General features: G+C 31.5%; 4 protein-coding genes across 4 annotated transcripts; 1 reads left to right on the top strand and 3 right to left on the bottom strand.

Annotated features, from left to right (window-relative positions):
- Positions 1-1,919: 1,919 nt before the first annotated feature.
- Phum_PHUM546600 (uncharacterized protein) lies at positions 1,920-4,373 on the bottom strand (the record flags this gene model as incomplete). The annotated part of the gene is made up of 2 exons (XM_002431722.1): positions 1,920-4,204; positions 4,325-4,373. 2 exons carry the CDS (start codon positions 4,371-4,373, stop codon positions 1,920-1,922), a joined length of 2,334 nt encoding a protein of 777 aa, XP_002431767.1.
- A 1,704-nt stretch (positions 4,374-6,077) lies between these two features.
- Positions 6,078-7,938, bottom strand: Phum_PHUM546610 (trypsin-zeta, putative; the record flags this gene model as incomplete). Its single annotated transcript, XM_002431723.1, has 6 exons — positions 6,078-6,290; positions 6,379-6,488; positions 6,564-6,662; positions 6,751-6,938; positions 7,018-7,129; positions 7,308-7,938. The coding sequence occupies 6 exons, from the start codon at positions 7,936-7,938 to the stop codon at positions 6,078-6,080; spliced, it is 1,353 nt and encodes a 450-aa protein (XP_002431768.1).
- Positions 7,939-8,747: 809 nt separating this feature from the next.
- Phum_PHUM546620 (ubiquinone biosynthesis monooxygenase COQ6, putative) lies at positions 8,748-16,881 on the top strand (the record flags this gene model as incomplete). The annotated part of the gene is made up of 8 exons (XM_002431724.1): positions 8,748-8,904; positions 9,079-9,278; positions 9,545-9,781; positions 15,438-15,608; positions 16,016-16,123; positions 16,201-16,403; positions 16,482-16,597; positions 16,697-16,881. The coding sequence occupies 8 exons, from the start codon at positions 8,748-8,750 to the stop codon at positions 16,879-16,881; spliced, it is 1,377 nt and encodes a 458-aa protein (XP_002431769.1).
- Positions 9,862-12,580, bottom strand: Phum_PHUM546630 (transient receptor potential channel pyrexia, putative; the record flags this gene model as incomplete). Its single annotated transcript, XM_002431725.1, has 5 exons — positions 9,862-10,871; positions 11,043-12,013; positions 12,094-12,314; positions 12,393-12,511; positions 12,568-12,580. 5 exons carry the CDS (start codon positions 12,578-12,580, stop codon positions 9,862-9,864), a joined length of 2,334 nt encoding a protein of 777 aa, XP_002431770.1.
- Positions 16,882-25,921: the final 9,040 nt, after the last annotated feature.

The following is a 25,921-nucleotide window of genomic DNA, read 5'->3' on the forward strand; positions in this document are numbered from 1 at the left end:
CTTAACCCCCGTCGTGCCTGATTCGTTTTTGGGGGAGAGGGATTTCGCAAGGAAAAAAAATATTTGAGATTTTTAGTGAAAAAAAAAAAAAGGGATTTTTATTTTGTTTAATGTTAATTCTCCAGCATTGAGTTTTTCTCCAGTTGATTTTAATTATAAAAAAAACAGGTACACGTGTCGTTTGACGTCACAGTTAAAAATTTCTTTATCGTAAACTCGTCGGAATGATGATGATGATGATGAAAAAACATTTTTATTGCTTTTTTTTTTTATTCCTCCATGGATTCAAGATGGAGGATTTTTTGGAATAAATTTTAGGAAAAAAATTTTTTTTTTTTTTTTTTTAATTTTCCGCGAACGTTTTTCACGACCTCGGTTTTTCGCTTTAGATTTAATTGAATTTATTTTGTCAAAGGAAGAGAGAAAAGGTTAAATTTTGTAACCTCTGACCCCTGTGTGCGTACGTAATCACAATTGTTGTCATTAGACTTTAAGCCTTGACTTTATATATACGGGATGAATGGATTTTATTGATTTGTTTGTTGTTTAATCGATCTATCGATAGATCGATCAATCGATCATTTCACAAAAAAAAAATCGTTAAAAAATTTTTTTTTTTTTTTTTTTTATTTAAATAATAAATTTCGTATGAAAAATTTTAGGGGGAATGAGGGAAAATTTTACGGTTTCATGTTGTCCAGTATCCATTCGACGTATTCGGATACTTTCGTATAAACTCCAGCAACGTTTTTTTCACCGCAGGATTCGGGTCCGAATGAAACGATACCTTGGACCTGCCATCTGACTTGATTATCAATTATCGTGCTTTTCATTAAAGGTCCTCCGCTGTCGCCCTGACACGAATCTTTTCCTTTTTCACCTCCGGCGCACATCTTTATACAAAAAAAAAAAATAGAACAGAAAATTATTTCCTGTTGCTGTTGCTGTTGTTGATAAATTTTAATTGCAATTATTAGACTTTAAACTCACTTGAGTTTCGAGAAGGTCGATGTTTAATTTCCTGTAAAATTTTGAACAATCTTCCAAATTAACACCGGGTAAAGTAACTTTTTGTTTTATTTTACTCGATTTGCTTCCGTCTGGAAAATAATGAATGAAAACATCATGAGATACTCTGAAGAATAATAATAATAATAATTTATTATTTAAACTCACGTCCGTTTGATGTTTTACCCCATCCGGCGGTCGTAAGTTTTTCTCCAGTGATATTTTTAACGCTTCCATTTAATGGTAAACATATCGGACTCACGTATGCTGGAAAAAGGAATATTTTTTTAAACGAAGATGTACAGCAAAAAAGTTTTCCAGTCGAGAAAAATAATTTTTCACTCACGACTATTTTTAACATCGTCACGAAGTCTTATCAAAGCAATATCGTTACGTTGTGCTCTATCAGTCGATCTGTACCTGGGATGAACAATAATATTATCGACAGGAGCATCGATAGGAGTCTGACTGCATATTTCACCTTGACAATCTTTATCCGAGCTTAAATCGTATTCACCGAGTCTAACCTTGGTACTGGAATTTTAAATGAAAATTACGAAACGTTTCATTTTGGAGAAAAAAGGGAAGGAAGAACGTTTTAATGGATTCTCACACTTTTATGTTATTTTTTATGGAAGGTCCTTTTATGCAATGAGCAGCCGTCAAAACGTATTTTGATGATATCAGAGAACCGCCGCATCCGAAACCCAAAGAATTTCCACTTTCTAGTGGAAAAGGAAAATTTTATTACGACGGATCGGAAAAGTTTTTTTTTTGATTATGTGAAAATTATCAAGTACCTGACGTGTGCTGGAGTAATGCCATCCATGGAAATTCATCGAGTTGTGCGTTTGTTCCACCTAAAATTTTATTACCGAGATCTACGCCGCACGAATCGACTGGAATTAATTTTATGTTAGGATGACGATTAAAATTTTTACCATACGTGCGATTATTCGATTTGTTCGTGTCTTTAGAAAATTGATTTCCGGTTTCGTTTTCATCGTCTGCAAAAAGAAAATTATATCAACGAACGATACGAAATTGAGGTTATAATGTTGGTACGACGATGGATACAAACGGTTCGAGTTGGGTTTTGATGAATGATCATTTGGCCAATTCCAGGAATTTCCAGCTGGAGTGGTAGAACTGGTGTTTCTGTCGGGTTTTTTCGAATTTTTTTCAGGTCGTGTTGGTTCTTTCCTCGACGGTTTATCGATTAAACTCATGTGTTCACCGTGAGAATGATTAGGGCGACGAGAAGGTTTTGTCGTTCCAGTGGTTGTTTGAGGTTTTCCATTTCCGTTTGGCCTGGATTTAGTGTTTTCATCATCATCATCATCGTTTTGTACATATTGTCGATGGGGGGGTTCAGGTTTGTTAAAAAATTCTTGTTGCGAAATTTCTTTTAAATTGAAAAATTTTCCCCCGTTATTATTATTATTATTGCCATCATTTGATGCCACGTGGTAATTTTGATAAATTGAATATTGTGAACTTTGTTGACCTGTAATAAATTCGTTATTAAAACTCGTAGGTTTGTGAAATTCTTGGAAATCATCATTTGGTGGTGGTAATTTCGAATTGAAATCCTTTCTGTGAAAATGAAAACTTTCTTCTCTTGATGGCCTGAAGGAATTTCCATTAACGAAGAGTTCTTGACCATTAAAATAATTTACACCAGAGGTTGTTGTTGTTGTTGTTGTTGTCAACGGTCTGTTATTCGGTTGTTTATTGAAATTATTATAATTGTTGAGATATTGATTTCCATTTTGAAAATTTTGATTTAATGGGCCCGGAGGTCTTCTGCCATTGAAATGTTGAAAAGAACCAGAAGGATCATATCCGGTTCCTAAATTTAAATTTCCGGTCGAGGGATTGTAAGGCGTCGGTCTCCCTAAATTTTCATTATTGTTAAAATAAGAATTTGAACCCATGGAATTTTGATGATGATGATGATGGTTCGGTTTGAAATTTTGATAATCGGGATGAAAATTCGTATTACCCCCATTCGTAAAATGAGAATTTTCCGGTTTGTTGTGATGAAAATTCACCGACAACTCCTCACCGTATCCCACATTCGAATTGACGGGTTTTTTATTTTTCCGCGGCGGGTGTTTTTCCGAATTTTCCACGTCTAATATTAAATACTCGTCATCTGTGGCAAAAATATTTTCGGTTCTTCTCGGCTGAAAAAAATTTCCATTACGTATTTGATTGTTTTTGTTTGTCGGTTGTTCGAATCCAACAACAACATCACTTTCCCGATTTTCATTATTCGTTTGTCTTTTTTGTCGCGAAAATAATTGTCTCGCGTTAAATTTTTTTTCATTTAAAACGATTTCATCCCTTTCTAAATTTTCCAATTCTTTAACGTTGAAATTTTTATGTCTGTTCAATCTGTAATTATGAAAACGTAATTTATCACCGTTGAAATGATTTTTTATAAAGTTTGCGTGGTTGTTATCCCCACCCCCACCCCCACCACCACCGCCGCCATTACTGTTATTTTTCTGCTTTGGAAAAAGTTCTTCGATATTAATAAAATTAACGTTATTTATTGTTTTTTTCATTCCCCCGTTTGTTTGTTGTTGTTGTTGTTTATTTCTCCCGTTTGTTTTTTGTTTATTTTTTTGATTTTGATTGTTTCCTCGTTTGTCGTTATTCGAATCGTTTGTTCTTTCCACTTTAAAATCATATATAGAACTTTGTTCGAAAGGAAATATAAGTTTTTCCGGAAAGGATTCAACGTCATCACTTCGAGCTACTAATTCGTCATTTAATATAAATTTTGATTCTTCCCAGGGTAAAAATTTCGATTCTATAACTGATTCCTGCTCTTCTCGGTGTCGACCTACTATTTTCAAAGGTGTGGCAGTTGGAACAACAAAATCGGGGATTTCGTGTCGCGTAAAATGATCCCGTACAAAACCGCCACCACCATGGTCGATTTGAAAATTATAATCGTGTTTTCGAATCCCTTCCGGATCCCCGTGAAAATATTCTTCGTGTTTTTCATTCGATTCTTTTTCAAATTTGTATCCGTAGTCGATGATGGGTATCGATATCCTCTCATCATTTAAATCCCCGATAATTTCATGGAATCTTTTATTTGGATTCGTTAAAAATTCACTGGGTACATGGAACGGTACATTTTTCCATTCCGACCCTGATTTTTCATTATTCAAAACGGTATCTAAAAATTTAAAAAGCGAAAAAAAAAAAAAATTTTCATTATGACGTCACAATTTAAGTGTTAAAAATGACATAATAAGATCACGTTCAATTTTTATAAATTTGTACGAAAAAAGAAAACCTTGATGTTGTAATGGGAAATTACGTAAACTACAATTACTACCACTCATGTACTCTACCTCGAATAATTTTTTTCATTAAAAAAAAAAATGGCGACTTTACTATTATTATTATCATCATCGAGAAGTAAATCGTAGGACAAAAGGGAATTTATTTATTTACGAAAAATTTACGGGAAAACCTAATGAAAAATTGATTTTTATGAAAAAAATCTGGATAGAATAATGCTAAAAATATCAAAGGAATTTTTTAAAACATGCAAAAGCAGAAGACAAAAAGGAAAAAAAAAATTTTTTTCGATTGAAAAAGAAAAAAGAAGAAGAATAAAGCAAAAATAAGAAAAAAAAAAAAAAAACAAAAACTCACGAGAAATGGAAAATCCGTTAACGAAAAAAAAAAAAAATTTAAATAATAATAATAATATTAATAAAAACAAACAATTTCCATCGACGATCATGATTAAATGAAAAAAAAAAAATTTTTTTTTTAAAATTTTCGAACAGGTTTTAACAAACCGAAATCAAATCGTAAAATAAAAACAAAATGTCGGATTCGTTTATTTTATATATAATACACATAATAGTAACCGAAATATCCGAGAAAAAATAAATTATTAATGACGTAGTCGTCGTCGTCGTCGCCGTCGTCGAACCGTTACAACAATAAGAACAACAACGTGCAAAAAAGTTATTATTATTATTATTATTATTATTATTATTATTATTTTATATAGAAATTTTTTCTACGTTTTAAACACGTGAGAAATATAGAAAACAAAATGGCTACTCTTCTCATTTGAACGTAACGTTCGGATTTTTTTTTTTTTTTTTTTAATTGAATTTATTCAAGGTTGTTAATAAACAAACAAATCAACCAACAAACTTTTGTAATGTTAAATGAAGTGAGACAGAAAATAATAAAAATCTTGCTGGAAAAACAAAATATAAATCAAAAAGAGAGAGAGAGAGAGAGATTAATACGTACTGGACAAACGAAAAAATTTTTTTATTTTTTATTTACTAGGAATAAAAGTTCTAGGAATTCAGGTAATCTGGATTAGTTTTAAAAGGTAACAAACAAACAAACAAACAACCTTTTGTTTTATCTTCGACAAATTTTGCTCAACCCGTATGTACTGGATTACGCACGTATTTTTCATAGCAAAAAAAAAATTTAATTAAAATCATCATCATTGTCGTCATCACCTGGTTTTCAGGTACGAAAACAACCGACGACGATTTCTCAGAATGTTTTTCTTTTGGCGTACAGGTAGTAAAGACGACTTGTATGTAGTCGATCGATTTATTATCGAATCGTTTTTTTTTTCATTCGAGATCTCGTTCTTTTGAGAAATCGTCGCAACCGTGTGTGGTTGTTGTTGTTGTTGGCGTCGTCGTGTAGTTCAGGATAAAATGGATTTAATAATAATAATAATAAAACTTGTTTTCCCTTGCGGGAGATTTAATTAGCAATTCTTAAGAAGATTACCCACCTATCCTACGGGGAATGCCCCGGAGATTTTCCAAAAGTTTCTTTTTAAGGTTTATTAACATGATCATCAAACTGGAAGAAATAATAATGATAATGATAATGATAATACCCTTACAGTCTTTTACCGTTAAAGGTTCGTAAATAAATAAAAAATTTTTTGTTTGTTTGTTTATATATATAATAATAATGATTAAATAAAAACGAAATATACAATAAAAAATACGTATATAAATAATAATAATAATAGTAAGGGGAGGGGGGCGTTAATTTCGCATGTTGTCGAGTATCCAATCGGAATATTGTGTAACGTTTGTATATAAAGATGGACGATCTTCGACACCGCATGCTGCAGGACCCGATGAAACGATACCTATAAGGTACCAATGAATTTCGTTATTTTTAACTTGTGTCGTCATCAAAGGACCCCCGCTATCACCCTGGCAAGAATCTCTTCCTCCTTCTCCTCCAGCGCAAAACTTGAAAAAAAGAAAAATCTCGATGACGTTTTTTGGAAATAAAATGTGGGCGGGGGGCGGGTGTAGGGTAGGGGGAGGAACTTCTTACTTGTCCTTCTGTTATTTCTAAATCACCGTAAAAAGATTGATAAAATTGGTAACACTGATTCCAGTTAACGATGGGTAAATCGACTTTCATTTTAACACTGCTGGAAGAATCTCGTGCTGGAAAAATCAAGGGGAAAAATTTAAAGTTTTTGTTTTTGTTTTTGCTAAAGCAAAATGGTTGATTACCGTTCGATGTTCTTCCCCAACCGGAAACGGTTAATTTTTTCCCTTCGTAATCTGTATTTTCCGGTAGTGTGAAGGGTAGACAAATCGGTTGAACGTATTCTGCGTAATAAAAAAAAAAAAAAGAAAATTTTGTTCATCGTTTTCTCGAAAAAAATTATAAAATGATTACGATTAAAAAGGATATTACGATTTAATTTAGCTTCTTCTTTTAATCTTATCAATGATATGTCGTGACTTTGAGATTTTCCTCTCGGTAAATAATTTTCATGCGGTATGATTTCTTCGATTTCAATGTCTTGTACAGGACTGCTGCAAACCTCTCCCTGACAATCCTTATCCGATGATAAATCCCATTCTCCCAACCTAACCTTATCCCTAAAAAAAAAAAAAAAAAAATTCGCATAAAGATGGGATGCTGATAAGGATAAAAATAATAAATAATAATAATAATTACAATTTTAATTTTCTTGTAGTTATAGCAACTCCATGAGTACAATGTGCTGCCGTGAGAACGTATCTTTTTGATATTAATGCCCCCCCGCATGAATGACTTATCCTTTGAGTAGCTGGAACAAAAATAATAATAATAATAATGAAAATGTTTTTTTTTTAAAGTTATTGATCGACGTTATCACACAAATATTTTTTTTTTTATTAATAAATTGCAAGGTCACGGGCACGAGAATTATTATCTTAAGAGAGAGAGAGAGAGAGAGAGAGGAAAATTTTTTTTTGTCAACTTACGATCCGTGTACTGCAGCAAACAAAGCCAAGGAAATTCGTCAATGTCTGTCGTTGTACCACCGATAATACGTCTAGGAGTGTCCAATCCGCAAGTTTCTTCTTCTAGAACGTTACGTTTCGAATTTGTTTTTTTTCCCGATTTTGTATTGTTTAAATTCCTCGAATTTTCCGGATCGATATCGTCGTTGGTTTCGAACGACGTCTTACCAGAATTTTCATCCATTTCCACCAGCTTTTCAAATTTTGCTTTGTTTTTCATTTGATTTTTCTTAGGGTTGTGGTGTTTTTCTTTCTTGTGATTTGATTTTCCAATTCTTTTGTGTTGTTGTTCACCAATGTCATCACCGTCGAATCGTTTTTTCGAATCGTTTTTTTTTTTATTATTGTTTGTCGATTGTCTTTGTTCGTTTGATTCCCCACGAGATGATTTATCCCTTGGAAAATCATCTTTTTCCACATGTTGTTCATTTTCCACGTTCGTATCATCTTTTATTTTTTTTACATTATCCAAAAAAATAATTTTATCTGTCGTCAATTCTAAATAATCGTCGTGTTGTCTTCCTGATTCGAAATTTTCAATATTTTTCCCAATTTTTTGTGATGGATTTTTTCTCCCATCTTCGTTTTCCATAATGACGCCATCTTGAAAATTTTCTATACTACCTCGCACTCTTTCGAAATTATTTTCTAAATATCGTTCGTTTCCATGCCATTCTCTTCTGGCTTCTAAAAATTTTATAACTTTTTTTTCTCTTTCTTTTCGAAATTTAAAATTTAAAAAAAAAATTTATTTTAAAATACTCACTTCCGTTTGTGAAATCCGTTCCTAAAATTAATATCACGAAATAAATTATTTTCATCTTTTACCGACTTTTTTTTTTTTTTTTAATTAAAATAATTAATTTATTTAAATGAATGTATATATATATTAAAAAATGTTTTCATTATCCTACGACGTTTAATGTAACACTGAAAATAGTTTTTTTTAATAAGGTAAAAGGTTAAGGAAAAACTCGATTAATCGAATCATAAAATGGGAAGTCCATAAAAATTTAAATTTCCTTCAATAACCGTTATTACGAAAACTTATTATTATTATTATTAATTAAAATTATGTATTTATGTAATCGTAAAACGTAAATTTATTTATTAAAATCTTTAAAAAAAGTTTTTTATACTTAATTATTTTATTCCAATGAATTATTTATTAATCAATTTGATTTTTAATTATTATATTAACGTTTTTAAAAGTGTTCCGGAACGAAGTATTTTTTAAAATGGCGGTTAAAAAGCTTTTTTTACTAAAATTTATGTTGGCTGCAATTGTGTTCGTTACATAATTAGTTAATTTTATCTTCTGCTGCCGCCAATATGAAAAGTTTGTACTACCAGTAATAATTAAATTATTTTTTGTTTGTTCGTTATATTTTTTCTACGGGAATGGGTAATAAATCAATTTTAATGTTTAATAAAATTAATCGTCAACCTGGAAAACGTTTTGTTAAGAATCTGTTGGATTTTTCAATAAGGGAAAATCATTATGATATTGCCATTGCGGGAGGAGGTTTGGTGGGTACTTCGATGGCGTGTGCTGTTGGTAAATGTTACATTTTAGATTTAATTTTAAATTTCCCATAAATTCTTACCTTAGCTTTAACCGTCGCGATAAATTTATCCGAGGCGAAAGTTCAACGTTTCGTATGAATAAAAATGCAATTTGAATTTATACAATTTGAAGTATTTATCAATAAAACTTAATTTTTGGTTTCAGGTAAAAATTCTAAATTGTCAGAAAGTAAAGTGATTTTATTTGAATCTGCATCGCAAAAAAGTTTTAAGAAAAAAGCAAAAGATGACGAATACAGTAATAGAGTGGTGTCGATTAATCCGGGAAGCAAAAAATTTTTAGAAAATATCGGAGCTTGGAAGTTTATCAGTGACTTAAGGTATAAGACTGTCAAAAAATTACAGGTGAATAATTATAGTTTAATATTTAAATAATATTATCGAATAACAATATGTAACAATACACACACCATTCTGAATAATTAAATTAGGGTTTAAATGTTCGAAAAGTTTTAATTCGAATTTTTTTTTTTTTTTTTTTTCATAAAAATTATCGATATGTGCAAACATTAATTTTTTTCGATTTTCAATTAAAAATTCTTTAAGTTATATTTTATAAGGTATTTAAATAATTAGGTTTAACATAAAGAACCTAATTATGTAAATTTCAGGTATGGGATGCATGCTCTGATGCATTAATAACTTTCAATGATGATTTAATGAAGGATGTTTCATACATTGTTGAAAATGATCTTATCTTAAATGCTCTAGAAGAAGTTTGTTCGAATTTGAAAAATGTCACAGTTAAATATGAGAGTAGGATAAAAAAAATTGTACCACCATCTGATAAAAACAAAATGGTTCATTTGGAAATGGAAAATGGAGATGAATACACATGCAATCTTTTGGTAAGAAATAATAATTTTTTATTTATCAAAGCATTTCGTTAATGCGCTTATTTACTATTCATGTATTTTTATTTATCATGCTACTTGTTTCTTTTTTTTCTTTTACTGACATAAATTTCATGTCTCGAATGTGGAAATCTGTTCCTTTCAAAATAATTTGTTATGAATTCAGTTTTAAGAACAGGGCTTTGAATGCCTCTTCTTTCCGATACACATTTGTATGCTTCTTTGACCAATTCTTTAGGAATTCTCTTTTCCCTTGGATCATTCGGTTTAATAATTAATGTGAATTGTCTGGGTGATGATAAAAGCAAAGCACTCCTGTGGCAAACTCTTAAAATTTTTTTCGGAATCCAATTTAATAATCTTGAAAACAACATGCTTTCCATGTATGCAACAAGTTCTACCTGACGAGTGAGTCTATCAAGTCCTGCAGATGTTTGAAGTCCCTGAATGTCACTAACGGATAACCCTACTAATAAATTGGTTAAAACAACTGTAACTATAAGTGTAAAGAATAAGAAAAATATGTGTGACGTTCCTGGATAATATAAGGGATCTTCGCTGTTGAAAAATATATCTTCAAATTCTAGCTCTCCCGTCATCATGGCAACGATTTTTACAATGCTGTTAATTGTACTGTTGAAAGATGGATATTTGGGAAAAAGCATTCTAAAACTAAATGAAAATGCGGCGAGCAAACAGAAATAAGCCAAAAGGAATTTTCCGAAATTAACGGCGCCTTTGGTAAACATTTGAACGTACAAGCCGAACATGGGGAATCTCCCTATCAAAACCATTAATTCTATCCAGTTGAAAAAAATTCCGAAAACTGCAATGTGATGCTGCCACGTTACAAATTTTAAACTCAACCAGTTGGGAGGAACTAAAGTGACAAAAACTGCTAAAATGATTAGCCACTGCAACCAATTTTCCCATTGGTATATATAACCTCTTCTTATGTGTGCTATTTGAAAAAGTTCTTTGCCTAAAATGGAAAAGTTGCAAACGAGTAATACGTAGCTGACGTAGCGAAAACTCATCGGAATAGTACATTTTTTAAAATCTGCACAACTGTCTAAAAATATTCCTAAAATATAAAGGGAACATAAAACAACGTAACAAGCGTGAACGATCAAACTAAAAGCGAAATATTTTCTAATTCTCCGCCATTTTAAAAATAAAAAAATTTCACACAGCGGATGTTTGAGAATTTCTCTTTGGCCAACTTCAATGAACGTCAAGAGGAGACCAGTTTCACCCGAAGACAAACTCGGCACAAGGACTCTGAAATCTAATTTTATTTCACAATCGACATCTCCTATTTCGTGATCGTGAAGCCTTATTCCTTGATCTAATTTTCTTTCAAGGTATTTTAAAATTTCCGGTGTTCTACGAGCAATGAATGAAAGTGCCGAAACATTTCCGTTTGTTCTTTTGGTCACGTCACCGCCGTGGTCCAAAAGTAATTTTAGACAGTTTGGAAATTCGTTGAGAGCAGCTATGTGTACCGGAGTGTAACCAAACACGTCGGGAGCATTAACTTTGGCTCCGTACTGCAGGAGTAACTGCACGCTGTCGCAAGATCTTGAACTTTTAACAATGGCGCAGTGAAGAGGAGTTCGTTTGTCTATGTCTTCGGCATTTGGATCAGCTCTGTGCATCAGCAATAATTCTAAAGTTTGGACCGATTGTGCCAACGCGGCCAAATGAAGCGGTGTTTGAATTCTGTTGGTTCGTGACATTAAATCAGCGCCGGCTTCTATCAAAAGTTTAGCACATTCCGCATTTCCATCTTCTGCGGCCAAGTGCAATGGTGTCGATTTGGCAGTTCCGAATTTAACTCGGAAATCCGCACCGTGGTCCAAAAGTAATTTTAAACAACTTGCAAAACCCATTGCTGCGGCGACGTGAAGAGGAGTTTCCGTGTAAACTTGAGACGTATTAATGCTGGCATTCCTTTTCAAAAGCTCTTCAACGCAATTAATAGAATTGCTTAAAACGGCATAATAAAGTGGAGTTTTACCAAAACCCGTGGTCGTCAAACCCGCGTCAAGAATAGCTCCCGCATCCAAAAGCAATTTTAAACATTGGATATTACCGACGCTGGCAGCGCAATGAAGCGGAGTTATAACACCTTCTTTGTTCCACACGTTCGGCATGGCTTTGTGATCCAATAAGATTTTGACACATTCTGCAGAACCTGCGCAGCAAGCAAGGTGCAAAGGAGTTCTAGAAATTTAAAGAACTTGAGTACATTCATTTAAAATAAATAAAAAGAAATAAACTAAATTCGTGTATCTACATCTCACCTTCCTTCCCTGTCTCGAACATTCACCACCATGGATCTTCTCAAAATTGCTTGAAGGAGTTCAGCATTTCCTGAAAAACTAGCCAATAACAATCCAGTGAGTGAAGAATTCGGATGAGACAAAACTCTTTTGTAATCTCGAGCTGCTATTAAACTCTGAAGTTCTTGACTTCCGGGTAATATGTTCAATGATTCCAAAATTTCTTTCTTATGCCAAATTTCCTAAAAAGAAAAACAGGGGGGGAAAAATGTCTCTTGAAATTTTTTTTCTTTTTGTTTTTTTTCTAGTAAGGTACTTACTTGAATTTGCAGGGATTGTGGTTGATCGGTATCATTTCCGGCCGCGCCGATTTCTTCCGTTTCATTCGAGACGTTGTCGTCATCGTCGTCGTCGATGACTTCTTGTTCTTCTACGTCGCCTTTTTTTCCAAACGATTTTTCTCCTTTCTAAAAAAAAAAAAAAAAAAAAAATGACGTTTTCCGTTCATAATGTTTTTCTCTAGTCGTACATTATTTAAAAAAATTTTTTTTTAAGCGAAAAAAAGAAGATACAAAATGGTCTCTCTCTCTCTCTCTTTTTTTTAATTGTAAATAAACATGTTGCCAGTTTATGGTCGATTAGCATTAACGCTTCACTGACAAGGGCCAAATAATTGTCATCATCATCATCATAATAATAATAATAATAATATTTAATCTCGATTGTCATCTGCCAAAAATATTTTTTAATTTAATTTTTGTGATTTCGACTCTTTTTTTTTTAATAAGTTTCAATTTATAATTTTATCTCTCTCTCACTCACTCTCTCTCTCTCTCTCTCTCTCTCTCTCTCTCTCTTTTAAACATTTTCGGTCGTCAAAAAAAATTTTTTTTTTTTAATTAATTGTAAAATTGATGAACATTTAATTGGGTGAATTTATTTTATTTATTTATAAATTATTTATAACAAATTTTTTTTTTTATTTATTATAATACTCATTATTATTATTATTGTTTCGAGTTTGGAATGATGATGACGATGATGGCAATGATGATGACGTCGATCAATCATAAAATGGAATAATTTTGAATGTATTTATTATTATTATTATTATTATTATTATTATGTCGGCCTAATTTAAAAAATTTAATTTCGAAATTATTTTATTACCGTCGCAAAAAAAAAAATTTTTTTTATTATTGCCATGTCGTATTTATATTTAATGTAAAAATTATTATTATTATTATTATTATTATTATTATTATTATTATTATTATTATTATTATTATTATTATTATTATTATTAATTATTATTATTATTATCGATTGTAGGTAGATTTAAACGTCGGCGAGAGAAAAAAATAAAAAAAATAAAGCAGAAAACTTACCAAATTGTCGATTCCGTTCGGATTAACCGTCGATTTTATTAATTTTTTAAAATTTGCGGGTTTTCCACAGTGAGGACAAAATTCCACATCATCATCATCATCATTATCATCGTCGTCGTCGTCGTCGTCGTCGTCGTCGATGACGTCATCAATAATGTTTTTTTTTCTTTTTGCGGCGTCCATGATTTGTATACGGGGATTTTCGGGCACACACTATACGAGGAAAAATTCAATCGACGATTTTCCTCTCTTTTCTCTCTCTCTCTCTCTCTCTCTCTCTCTCTCTCTCTCTCTCTCTTTCTCTCCTTTTTAAAAGTTTAAATGATTAAAGTGTTCCCGTAGGATATCGCGACTTGCAAACGACTGACTGATTTCTTTTTTTTTTTTTTTTTTTTTTTTTTTTTAAATTCCCGGATGACCGAATTTGATTTTTTTTCTTTTTTCTTTATGAAAAAATGAATGAAATCGTGCCTCGTTTTTTGGCACGAGTTTTCATACCTAAAAAAAGAGAGAGAAAGAGAAAGAGAGAGAAAATAAACATTTGTTTAACGTCAGAAAAAGAAAAAAAAATCGATTTATTAGTTTTTAAGTTGTGTTCGAAACACTCTCTCATCGAGTTATTTATTTATTTTTTTTATTATTAATGGCGAGCATGACGGCCCTGATTTTAAATTTAAAATTAAAAACGAGAGAGAGGGGGGGGGAAAATTTTCTTTTTGCTGATGATGATGATGATGATTTAGAATTTTCACCTGGTTTTTTTATATATATATATTTTTGTAAGCGCGGGAAAAGCGTTGAAAAAGTTATTAATATTCGACGGCCAAGATAAATAAATAAATAATAATCGGACAATTAAGAAGAGAATTAAATCATCATCATCATCATCATCATCATCCGAAATTTTTTTTTAAATGTAAAAGAAAAACGGGAATGTGATGATAATGATAATGATAATAATAATAATAATAATAATAATGTATATATAGTTTGAGATTGAAAATGAATTTCTAGAAGTTTCTCAATTTCTCTCGTTTTTAAACGTTCGCGTGACATTTAAATAATTACGTTACAGTTTCGACGAAAAAAAAATCGGTTCGATCGGTCGGAATGAATGAATGAATGAATGACTGAATGAATGAAAAATTTGTAATGTAAAAAATAAAAAAACTTTATGCCAAATCGATTCGATTATCGTTGAAATTTTTTCTATTCTACGGTTATTATTATTATTATTTTTAAAATTAAATTTAAATTGTGAATACCGAACGTTGAATGGGGAGAGGAGGAGGGGGGAAGAAACCGTTCCATTTCGCGGGATAGAAAAATTTTTAATGTTTTAAATTATTTTAAAAAATTTGAAATTTGAATTTTGATTGAATCCCGAACGTTTAATTTTATGCGTCGGGGGAGAGGGGGAGGGGGTGACGGCGTTCGGTATATTTTTTTAAATTTTAAATCACTTTATGTTAAAAAAAAAAAAAAAAAAAAAAAAAAACGGAAAACTTTTACAACTGTTATTTTATACGAAAAACAAAAATTATTACAGGTCGAATGTTGTCACTCGTTACTCAGGTTCGAAAAAAATACCGGGTTTTTTTTTTTCAGGCACACACACACACTTTCCACGATTATGTGAAAAACGCGAACGTGTGAAAATTTTCAAATATCATCTCAATGCGCGGACGATTGAATAACAACGAACAAACTGGAAGAACTGAAGAAAGCTTTTTTTGTTTTTCACCAAGAAGTTATTTATAGAGAGAGAGAGAGAAAGAAAATTTTTTTTTTTTGCGACTTGTTATTGCGCGGCCATTATTTAAAATTTGGCGGTCGAATATTTTTCGTTAAATTAATAATAATAATAATAATAATTTCCCCCCCTTTTGAATTTTAATTTTTTGTTGTCTATAGGTTGAGATGTTTTAATTATTATTATCATCTCGGTCATTTAATTTTTTTTCTTTTTTTTTGCAGGTCGGCGCGGATGGTTTCAAATCGAAAACGAGAGAAGTTATAGGGGGTCAATATTTGAGTTGGAACTACGATCAGAAAGGAATCGTGGCCACGGTTAAATTATCAGAACCGACGGAAAATGTCGTGGCATGGCAAAGATTTCTACCGACGGGTCCCATAGCACTTTTACCGGTACTTTTTTACATACAAAACATTTTCTCAGGAAAAAAGAAAAAAAGAAAATTCTCTTTCTGTTGTTTAATTTTTCTCATCATCGAATGTATTCGGTTTCCGGTTTTATAAACAATTTTATAAATAGTTTTTGTTTACTAAAATTGGTTCAAACACTAAAGAGAATTTTTTTTTTAAACAAAAAGGAAAAATTGTTTATTTTTGTTATTTTTTTGTATACCAAAAAAAAAAACAACAGAATGTGTTTTTCATCATCATCATTATCATCATTATTTGGATTATGTTGTCATATATATTGTTCATGAGATCATTCGATGAGAATAATTTTTTTTTTTCTATTTCCAAACAAAAGGAGGAAGTGAATGATAATAATAATAATAATTTTTCTTTTTTTTCCTTTTGCACAGTTAACGAACGAATTGAGTTCTTTGGTTTGGTCAACGGAAACGAAAAAAGCAGAACAACTTCTTGGAATGAATGAGGAAACGTTTAAAGATTCGCTCAACGACGCATTCGTGAGTTGAAATGTTTAAAAAAAAAAAATTGTAGACGACGGAAACGTCTTTTAACGGTTTTCTTTTCCTTTTTCAAGTGGAAATCGTATCCCAAAAATGAATTGGTTTCATCCGCGACAGCATCGCTGGATAAAATGTTAAGTTCTCTGACATTGAAATCCTTCGGATCGCATCAGTTACCGCCGTCGGTGAGTTCGATAGTACCCGGAAGTCGAGCTGCTTTCCCATTAGGTTTCGGTCATTCGATAAAATATTACAGGCCGGGAATCGTACTCGTAGGGTGAGTAAAGAAAAAAAGGTTCAAGGTTTACACCAAAAAAAAAAGATAATAATAACGTTTTTGTTGTTGTTGTTGTAGGGATGCAGCACACAGGATTCATCCGTTGGCGGGACAAGGAGTCAATTTGGGATTCGGTGACGTCGAACTTCTCACTAATAAATTGGGTGATTCCGTATATAACGGAAATAAAATAGGTATTTGTTTAAATTGATTTGAATTTTATCCGGGAGGAGGAGGGGGGGGAAAGAAAAAAGAAAAATTTGAAACGGTTTTTCTTTTGTTTGTATAAAAAGGTTGCTCGAGAGTTCTGGCGGATTACGAGTCCGAAAGGCAAAGGGAAATACTACCCATGTTGATAACGACGGATTTTTTGCAAAAACTTTATTCTACGTCATTCGCACCCGTCGTTTTGGTTCGTTCCCTGGGATTGCAAATCACGAATGCACTTCATCCGCTAAAGGTAAGATTTTTACAATAAAATAATTAATGGCGTCGGTGAAAGGGTAAAAACAACAACAAAAGAAATATCGTCGGTCGTGTATGTCAGATGAATAGATGAGGAGTGAAAGGTGCACGTGCACACGCACGCACACACACGCACACACCGTTAATTTAAAAAGGAAAAAAAAATATGTTAATTTGATTTTAATTTGCTTTCTTTTGAGATATTTTAATTACGTTTAGGCTACGTCACTGTAACGGAAAAGTTAAGAAGAAACGCAATGGCGGGGGGAAGGGGAGGGGGGGGGGCAAAACTTAATGTTTCTCGTTCTTCTCTCTTGTTACGACTTTGATTATCAAAATTGTGCAAAGAGAAAATGGCAGGTTGTTATCAAAAATTTTCTTTCTATTTTTTTTTTTTTTCGTTCCAGAACGTGATAATTGGAAAAGCATCGGCGTGAATGTGGAAAATTTGAAGGGGAGAAAAAATGTTTTTCTTTTTGGTATTTTGCATCGTGAGATTGTTGTTGTAGTTGTTGCTGCTGCTGCTCCTGCTGCTGCTGTTGCTGATGATGATGATGATGCTGTTTTTTTTTGTTTGTTTTTGTTTTAAATAGAAAAAATAAAGAAAATATTTTTCAATATGTGTCATGATGATGTCGTGTTTTTTTTCTCCGTTCAAAAATTGTGAATTAGTTTCAGGTACTGATTACGTCGTGTAATTAAATAATAATAATAATAATATGTTTGTAGGTTCTTTTGAGTTCATGTGTTGTGTTGTTGCGAAAAAAAAAAATTAAATTTGGATTAATATTAAAACATCTGCACATTTTTTATTATTATTATTATCATAAAAAAGGTTTTGTTGTATGCGAGGAGGGAGGGGGGATGGGTGGGTAACGAAACAGGTAAAAAGTTGTTTGTTTTTGTATAGAAAGGTAAACCCTCTGAAAAAAAATGTAAAGACTCCCCCCTCTTTTTTACTCATGTTTTGTATTATTTGTTTGTCGTGAGGGTTCGTCGAACCGTGAGAATGTTCTAGAAATCATCCCCCCCCTTTTTTTTCTTTCTTTTAAATTTTATAGCAGAAGGTTTAACAATATATGTTGGATTGTGTTGGAATTTGAAAAGGAACCTTTTTTTTGATTCTATTGTGTATTTTTCCCTATAAGAAAAAAACTGGTTGGTTAATAATAATAATAATGATGATGATGATGATGATAATGATTAAATAATGAGTAATAATTTTATTAAAATGGCGGTGAATCATATAAATTGAAAAGATGAGCCATTTTGCCAAAAAGAAAGAAATTTAATTTTTCTACTATATGACCGGAAGTATTTGTTAAGAATTAATCCAATGGGGGGTTGGCGGGGGTAGGGGAAGGGGAAGGGGAAATAGTCTGGAATTATTTAAATGCGTGTTTATAAATAAAAATAAATTCTTTCTCGAAAAAAGGAAATTTTTAATTATAGAATCAGTCGAGGAATTTTGTTTAATTTTTTATTTGTTACGTAAGATGAAGGGGAAAAAAAATTTCAATTTATTTTCAATTTAAATGACGTCATTTCCAAAACCTTAAAATTAAATTGAAATTAAATTAATTCTGGAATATTTTTTGTTCAAGAAGTGCTAGTTGTTGTTTTTATTCAAGTTCATTGACCAAATAAAAAAATTTTTCTTCCTATCGATTAAATAAATATAATAATAATAATAATAATCATTGTATGAAAAAACAATGAAATCGTGACGATTGCAAATCAAATAATAAGTAATGAAAAAAAATCGAATTCAATATGGCGTCCATATTGTGAAATTTAATAACGAAGGTTTTTAATTTAAAAAAATTTTTCCGATGCTTTAAAACAAGGCCGACATTTTATTATCATTATTATTATTATTAATTTAGGTTTCGGTTATGTAAAATTTAATTTTTTTAATTTCCTTTCACACGTAAAAAAAAATTAAAAATTATTAATTAAATAAATATTCCGTCTGCCATTTTGTTTTTTTTAATGAGCGTCGAGTGAAAGCCGTGACATTAAAACCTGTTTTATTTATTTATTTATTTTTTTTTTTTGGGGGGCTCATAATAAATAAATAAATTTTGATATATTTAACTATAAAATAGGAAAAGATGGCGAACGAATAATAATAATAATATAAACAAACGTTACCCGTTATACTTTGAAATGCATTATCAATTTATTCTTATGGGAATTGATTTATTATTATAAACTTTTAATTATTGCTGTTGTTGTTTTAAAAAGCAAAGAAAATTCAAGATGGCGTTTTTAATTAGGTCAAATTTTTTAATTTTTTTTTTTGTTAACAAAGAAAATTGTATGTAAGCCATTGAATCATAAATAAAATCGATTTCTCGGGTGACGCGTGACGTAGCAAGCATTTTCATTTTTTTTCCAAAAATTCATCCGCGGATATTAAAAACGTTGAAAAATATTAAAAATTACCTTATTTGGGCATTTTAAAATGAGGGTTAATTTAAAAAATTTAAATTTTATTTAACGAATGAAATTCTTATCATAAAAAATGTTTAAATTTAAAAAAAAAAGTAAATTATTAGGAACTACATATCGTTGGTTGGGTGTATGAATACATAAAATGGAACTACTTTTCGAATATAAACCGAGCTAGCGGGTCGTTCTACGTTTAGATTGGGTTGAGCGTTTACGAAGGCAACACCTTGTCGAATTTTGTGTTTTATTATTTTGAGTTTTTGTTTGAAATTTGTTAATTATCATTATTATGAGTACTTCAATTGAGGTAAGTTGAAAGATTTTTTTATTTTTATAAAAATTAATTTAGAAAAGATTCCAGTAGTCTGGATTTTCTTACATTTTGAAACGAGGAAAAATTTCAATATGGCCTTGAATTTATTTTTATATTATTACTTTATTGATGGTTGAAAGATAAATTAAGAACGTGATGACGTTGATAGTTTCTCATTTTTTAATATCTTTTTGGTAAAGAATTTGAATTTATCACGTCAATTTGATATTTTTTTTGGCAAGGAATGCAATGTTGCAACATGTTGCGCAATCACTTCCTTTTTTAAATTTTCTATTTAAATATTAACATTTTTTAATATTTTACATTAAATTCAGTAACGCTAAAAGTGAATCAACCAAAAACAAAAAAATGATTTTTTTAATTTTTTACCACGTCAATTTTTTTTTTTTTTTTTTTTTTATTTTTTTAGTTGCCTTCGGACGCCATCTTACTTGGCTGGAGAAACGACATTGATTTTTTTAGGGATCACGGATAGGACGTTTCATTGCGTACTAGACCTTGACTTGACTTGCAATTGAGCGTTTTTTTTTTTTTTCCAACTGTGGGATGGTCGAAAAGGAAAGAAATTTGACGTGGGTGGTGTATTTGATTGGTTGATTTGTTTTTTTTCTTTCTATTCGAATTTCACCCTTGACCCAGATGGTGGGTGGTGGTGGCCCTCTGAGGAGATTTGAGGATTGGAATTTGGACACGATGATGATGATGGGAAATTGAGTTGATTCGAAGATGCAAGTAACATACCCTTTCAGATGATTTTAATTATTATTTATCGAAAAAGAAAACAAAATGGCAGGAATAATGAATGAACATTATTGGACGCAATTTACATGTCATATAAATATTACCTTTGTACGATTGGCTGATGTAATTTATCACAAAATGTTTAAGGAAGTCAGATAATACTTCATGGCAGATGATAGTTTGACAATGATACAGTTAATACTCAAGTTAAAAATTATTATATATCATTTAGGATTTGATACTTGCAAGGTAGAATTTATTAAATTTTATCAATTATTGTTTACATTGTTTTTTTGACAGAGAAAATTTGTAAAATTCAGTTTTGATTTTTTTAATTTAGTTTATGTTGATGACTTATAAAGTGTACAAGAAAAATTTTCAGTTCGATTTTAAATTTTGTGATAAAAGTTATTATCTAAAATTGTTTTTTTTTTTTTTTTAAATGTATTTTTGTTAACCAATTGTTTTGATGACGTGTGAAAAATTTAAATTCTTTTACCAGCTTGTTAATAAATTACAGGAATGTTGTAAAAAATTTTTAGGACAAAGTTATTAATTTAATTGTGGGAATAAGTAAAAGTTATATTCAGTATCGTTGTTATGTGAGAGTTGTTATTCATTGTATTATCCAACATCGAATTTTATAATTGAATACCAAGTTAAATATTTGCTCAAGTGTTGTGGCAAAAGAAATTTGTTAGTGAATCAAAGAGGAAGAGGAGAGGAGTTTTACTCGTTAGAAAAAGATTAAGGCCCAGAAGTGGACTGTTGAATCGGAATTTTTTTTGATTTTGCAATAAGTTAGTTACCAACACAACCTGAAAATTTGATGATGTAAAACCTTTTGTTTGGTTGGTTGTGAAGAAAAGTAATGTATTGTTGTATCATTCATTATCTTGATCATTGTTTTGGTTAGAATGCCTATAAACTAAAAATTTAATTTCAGGTTAACTGTTTTAATTTTTTTAATGTTCAAATCACCACCATGACAATTTAGAAAATTTTAAAAGTATGAAGTGTGTACATCAGTAATAATGGCTTTATACTTGCAGTATACTGTTATTTATAATGAAATACACATATACAAATCGAATAATGCAAAATCATTTTAGAATCTTCACAGAAGACAAAAGTTTATACATATATATATATATATATATACACGCTTGATTTAAACCTATGTAATAATTGAAACGATGAAGCAGAAAACATAGATTGATGCATACCTAATTACAGATTAATTACCTTGACTTGAAAAACATCAAAAGGCTGATTTTTTTTGTTGCGAAAAATTACATACAATTACAGGTTTTATCATGTACAATGCTGTCAAGGACGGCATGAAAGTTTTATCAAAAATTTACAATTGCAGATGTTGATTGGAAGTGGAAGACGTTGATTACCATGAAAGGAAAAAAAGGAAGGAAGAAAGATATTCCTAACGTTTTTTTTCCAGTGATGAAAGTTTATAAATTTATCTACTCGTGTCCTTATACCGTCAACTCACGTGTAATAATATCAACACCGGTTTTTGTTGATGTCGTTAAAGGGGAATTCGTCATTTGAGGAACATGCAGCAGGAGCAGCAGCAAACCCTGGATTTTTTTTTTTTTTTTGGAATTTTTTCTTATTTCTTTCTAGTTAGTGATACATATACACATTTAGGTTCCTTTAAGTCGGAGGATATAAAATAATGCAACGATTCAAATTTTCACGGTTTCTTAATTAAACTTCCACGTTTACCCAATTTATCGCACGTGTAATTACGACTACGAGTCAACCTATTCATGAGTATAATCAATTACAAATACTTGGTTTTGAGACTTTGTTTGCCCGACTCGAATTTAAGGAATCAGTGAGTACGAGGTGCACAGAAACACATCCCCTTTTTTGGGGTGGATTTTTTTTTTTTTTTATAGGTTCATATCGGGCTATTTAAATAATAAAAAAAACCCATTTCGTTAAGACTAGTATTTATTTACGCATAGACATCTAAAAGAGTGTGTTTGACAATTTAACGATTCCGGCTTTACGGATAGCCTACGATAGGTACTTAAGTAAATGTATGTATTAATTAAAGGTATGTCTGAATTGTATATAACAAAAAAAAAAAAAAATTGTGGGGCACGGGGGGGGAAATTAATCAGAATAGATTTTTAAAGTCTTTCTAGCTTTTGACCGCTGAAAAACGGTGGTTTCAAAACAAAAATCGATGGTTGTCGTGTCGTACATTTTCAAGGTATTTCTAATTTTTTTGACATCAACTGTCCATACCATACAGTATTAAGTTACACTGAACTATGTTCATTCGAAATGAGGCCGTATGTAAAGCAAAGGAGTTGCCGTAAAGTGTATTATTGAAATCATAAAAAAAAAAAACATATTTTTGGGGGTCGGGGGGTTGTTAATAAGTTTTGCTATTCGTAGGTTTTTTATAGGACTATTATTTTTTAAGCGACGCGTGGAGGACATTCGTGTGGATCAGTCAAGTTCCTGATCGATGGTTAAAGAACATTTGTAAAGTTACCAACAAATCGTATAGTTTGTATTTTATTGACAACAGGGGTTCAGGGGGGGGTAGTGATTTAACCGAAAAATTTTTTTTGTTTCCCTAGATTCGCTTTAGCTTAGAAAGGTTCCTTCGACAATCGCTTGAAAATTTCAAAGGTTGCGAAAGGAGAGTTGCTTCAAAGGAAAAGCAATGAAAAAGTTTACTCGGCGGTTTGTTTTTTTTTTCATTCTAAAGGGGAGGGGGATGGGGCTCTTAATTTATTTCTTACATTACAGATGCATACCTCCCCAAAATCACGTAATCAAAGGATGCAGACAAAAAAAATCCTTACCTGAAAATTATCCATTTGCAGTAAAAAAAAAAAAAAAAAAAAAAAGGGACAAGGGGTATAAATTAACGAAATGAATACAGATTGATTGATTGATTGATTGTCCAAGATGTCTTATTACGTTGCACTTAATTCGATTGAGTATAAAAGAAAAAGAAGTGTTACTTGTTGTAAAGTACTTGCACACACACACACACACGTGTAACATTGTTAGAGTTTGATCCAGGTAAAAATGCAAAAAAAAAGTGAGTGTTTTTTTCGGGGAAAAAGCGGGGAGGGGTTTGTAATATTTTCAGAGTTAAATTCTCCAATTTCAACGAGCCTCTCATCTGATGTCCGATCAGAAAAGGGATCGATCGCATACCGTGTGTATCTCTATTATTATAAAGGAACGAACGATTGCGAACGTGTGTCCAACCCAAGCCGTCCAGATTAGAAAAAATTTCCGGTCCTGTTTTTAGAGAAATCATCTACTTTATTCGATTCTCGTATATACTCTCGGAAGTCCAGGTCCCGATCGTCTCGTCCGGCGATATTATCCTCATAACCCGATGAATAGAGATGGAAACAGATCATGGAGTTGGGGTTTCTTCCGTTATTCTGCTCTGCCTGTATTCATCTCATTCCAGTTGTTTCCACACGATTAGCTACTACTCGGACAGTCCCACTCACTTGTCTTCGCGAGCCTGCAACCGCTTTTGGTATAATATTTACCGCAACAGTAGCAGCCATTCATCCATCCATCCATCATTCAGTCTCGGTCATTCAGCGTTTTAGTTAACATTCTCGAAGTTTCACTATGATACCACATTCGTAGGATTTACATCCAGGATTTTTATCGATTTCAACGTCCGCGTCCCGACTACTTTTCTCAAAAGTCATTTTAACGAAGATGGTTGTTGATAGCGACGTCTCAACGTCTATAAGTAGTAGCACACGACGACGACGACGACAAGTACGACGACTAATTATCGCTTTTTTAATTTCCTAATTTATTTATTATATAAATCCGGCGTTCCTTTTCTTAACCAAATTTCACGTTAATTTTTTACACCATCACTTATATGTATACAATCCTTAACATCCTTCATTATTCATCTTGGTTCTCCATGAGCGGTGTCTCTGAAGAGTTTTGGACTATTGAAACTACATTGAAATAACGAGAGGATTATATCGGTCGAAGGTTAGAATACAACACGAAGTGTGCTACTCGTATTATACATGCTTAGTCGAAAACTCTTTCACTTCATCAGTATTAGTTTTACTATACACCCATAGAATATCGTGTCGAAGGAGTGTGTCAATTCTTATGTAGATTTATGTTGGTGCCGGATATTGTTTGGATGGTTTTCTCTTTAGAAAATGAGTTTTGGTCATAATTTAACAAAAAAAAAAAAAAAGATCGGAAAAGCAGTTTTTTTAGAAATGGAATCATCATAATCATCATCGAGGGAGCAGCGCAGAAGAGGAGATTCAATCTGTGGAACTAATCATCGAGGGAGCAGCGAAGAAGAAGAAGAGGTCTCATCATCCATGGGTCGACGAGGGAGCAGCGTAGAAGAGGAGGTCCAATCCAGGGGTCGACGAGGGAGCAGCGAAGAAGAGAAGGTACACTCAAGGTGTCAACGGGGGAGCAGCGCAGAAGAGGTCGCCGAGGGAGCAGCGTAGAAGAAGAGGTGAGGTCTCATTCATTGGTCGACGAGGGAGCAGCGCAGAAGAGGACATTCAATCCAGGGGTCATCGAGGGAGCAGCGAAGAAGAAAGTTTTTCTTGTTATTTTCAAAATGTTTAAAAGCCCACCTTTATTTATCCTCCTCCATTTTCTTTTTTTCTTTTGATTAAAATTTTTAGGTATCAAAAGGATTTCAAACGATATGAATTATTAATTAAAAAGTCTTTTATTCTTGTTCTCATTGTTGTAAAAAAAAAGGTATAAAATGTCTGTGTTGGGCAATTTAATGATTACAAAATTATAATTTAACAATTTTATAAAATACTTAAACGATTATATGATTTATATAAACCTTTATTTCTGTTTATTTTATTTTAAAAAGACATCAACTTCCTTCTCCTTATATGAATCGTTATATCCGGTCGGAGTCACGAGGTTTCCTTTCAAAATCCCTGCGCTATGAAGGGAAATTTCAGTTATAAATCAGTACTCGAGGTATTACCATCGTTTACGTGCGAGGACGTTCTAGAATTTTCGTTAGTAAAAAGATTTAACGGTTATTATATTAGTTACCATTTGAGTGAATGCGTCAATTGTCAAAGTTTCATAATTTTAGTCCAAAAATCAATAATAATGTAAGTAGTAACATTAAATATTTCAAGTTTTTATTTTATTTTTTAAAGAGGAACGTTTTAATTTAAACCGCTTAACTCATTATTATTGACAAATTATTTTGACAAATTTTCATATTCTATGAGTCATAGAGTAACATAAAATGTCATGAGATTATATTGCAAGGCAATGGAAAATTTAACGGTTAGAAATGGTTAGACGGTTTTAAAATAAATTTTATTTAAATCATACGCAAAAAAATGAATTATATATCAAAAAGTGGTGGAATGATTTAACAACACAACAAATGTTTGTTTTTAAGCTTTAACAAAAAAAAAACTTTCTCTTACAATAAATTAAAAAATAATAATACAAATCCGAGAGTTTAGTAATAATAGTT

This window comes from Pediculus humanus, genomic scaffold (assembly GCF_000006295.1).
Source record: "Pediculus humanus corporis 1103172108293 genomic scaffold, whole genome shotgun sequence".
In the NCBI taxonomy this organism is placed as follows: Eukaryota; Metazoa; Arthropoda; class Insecta; order Psocodea; family Pediculidae; genus Pediculus; species Pediculus humanus.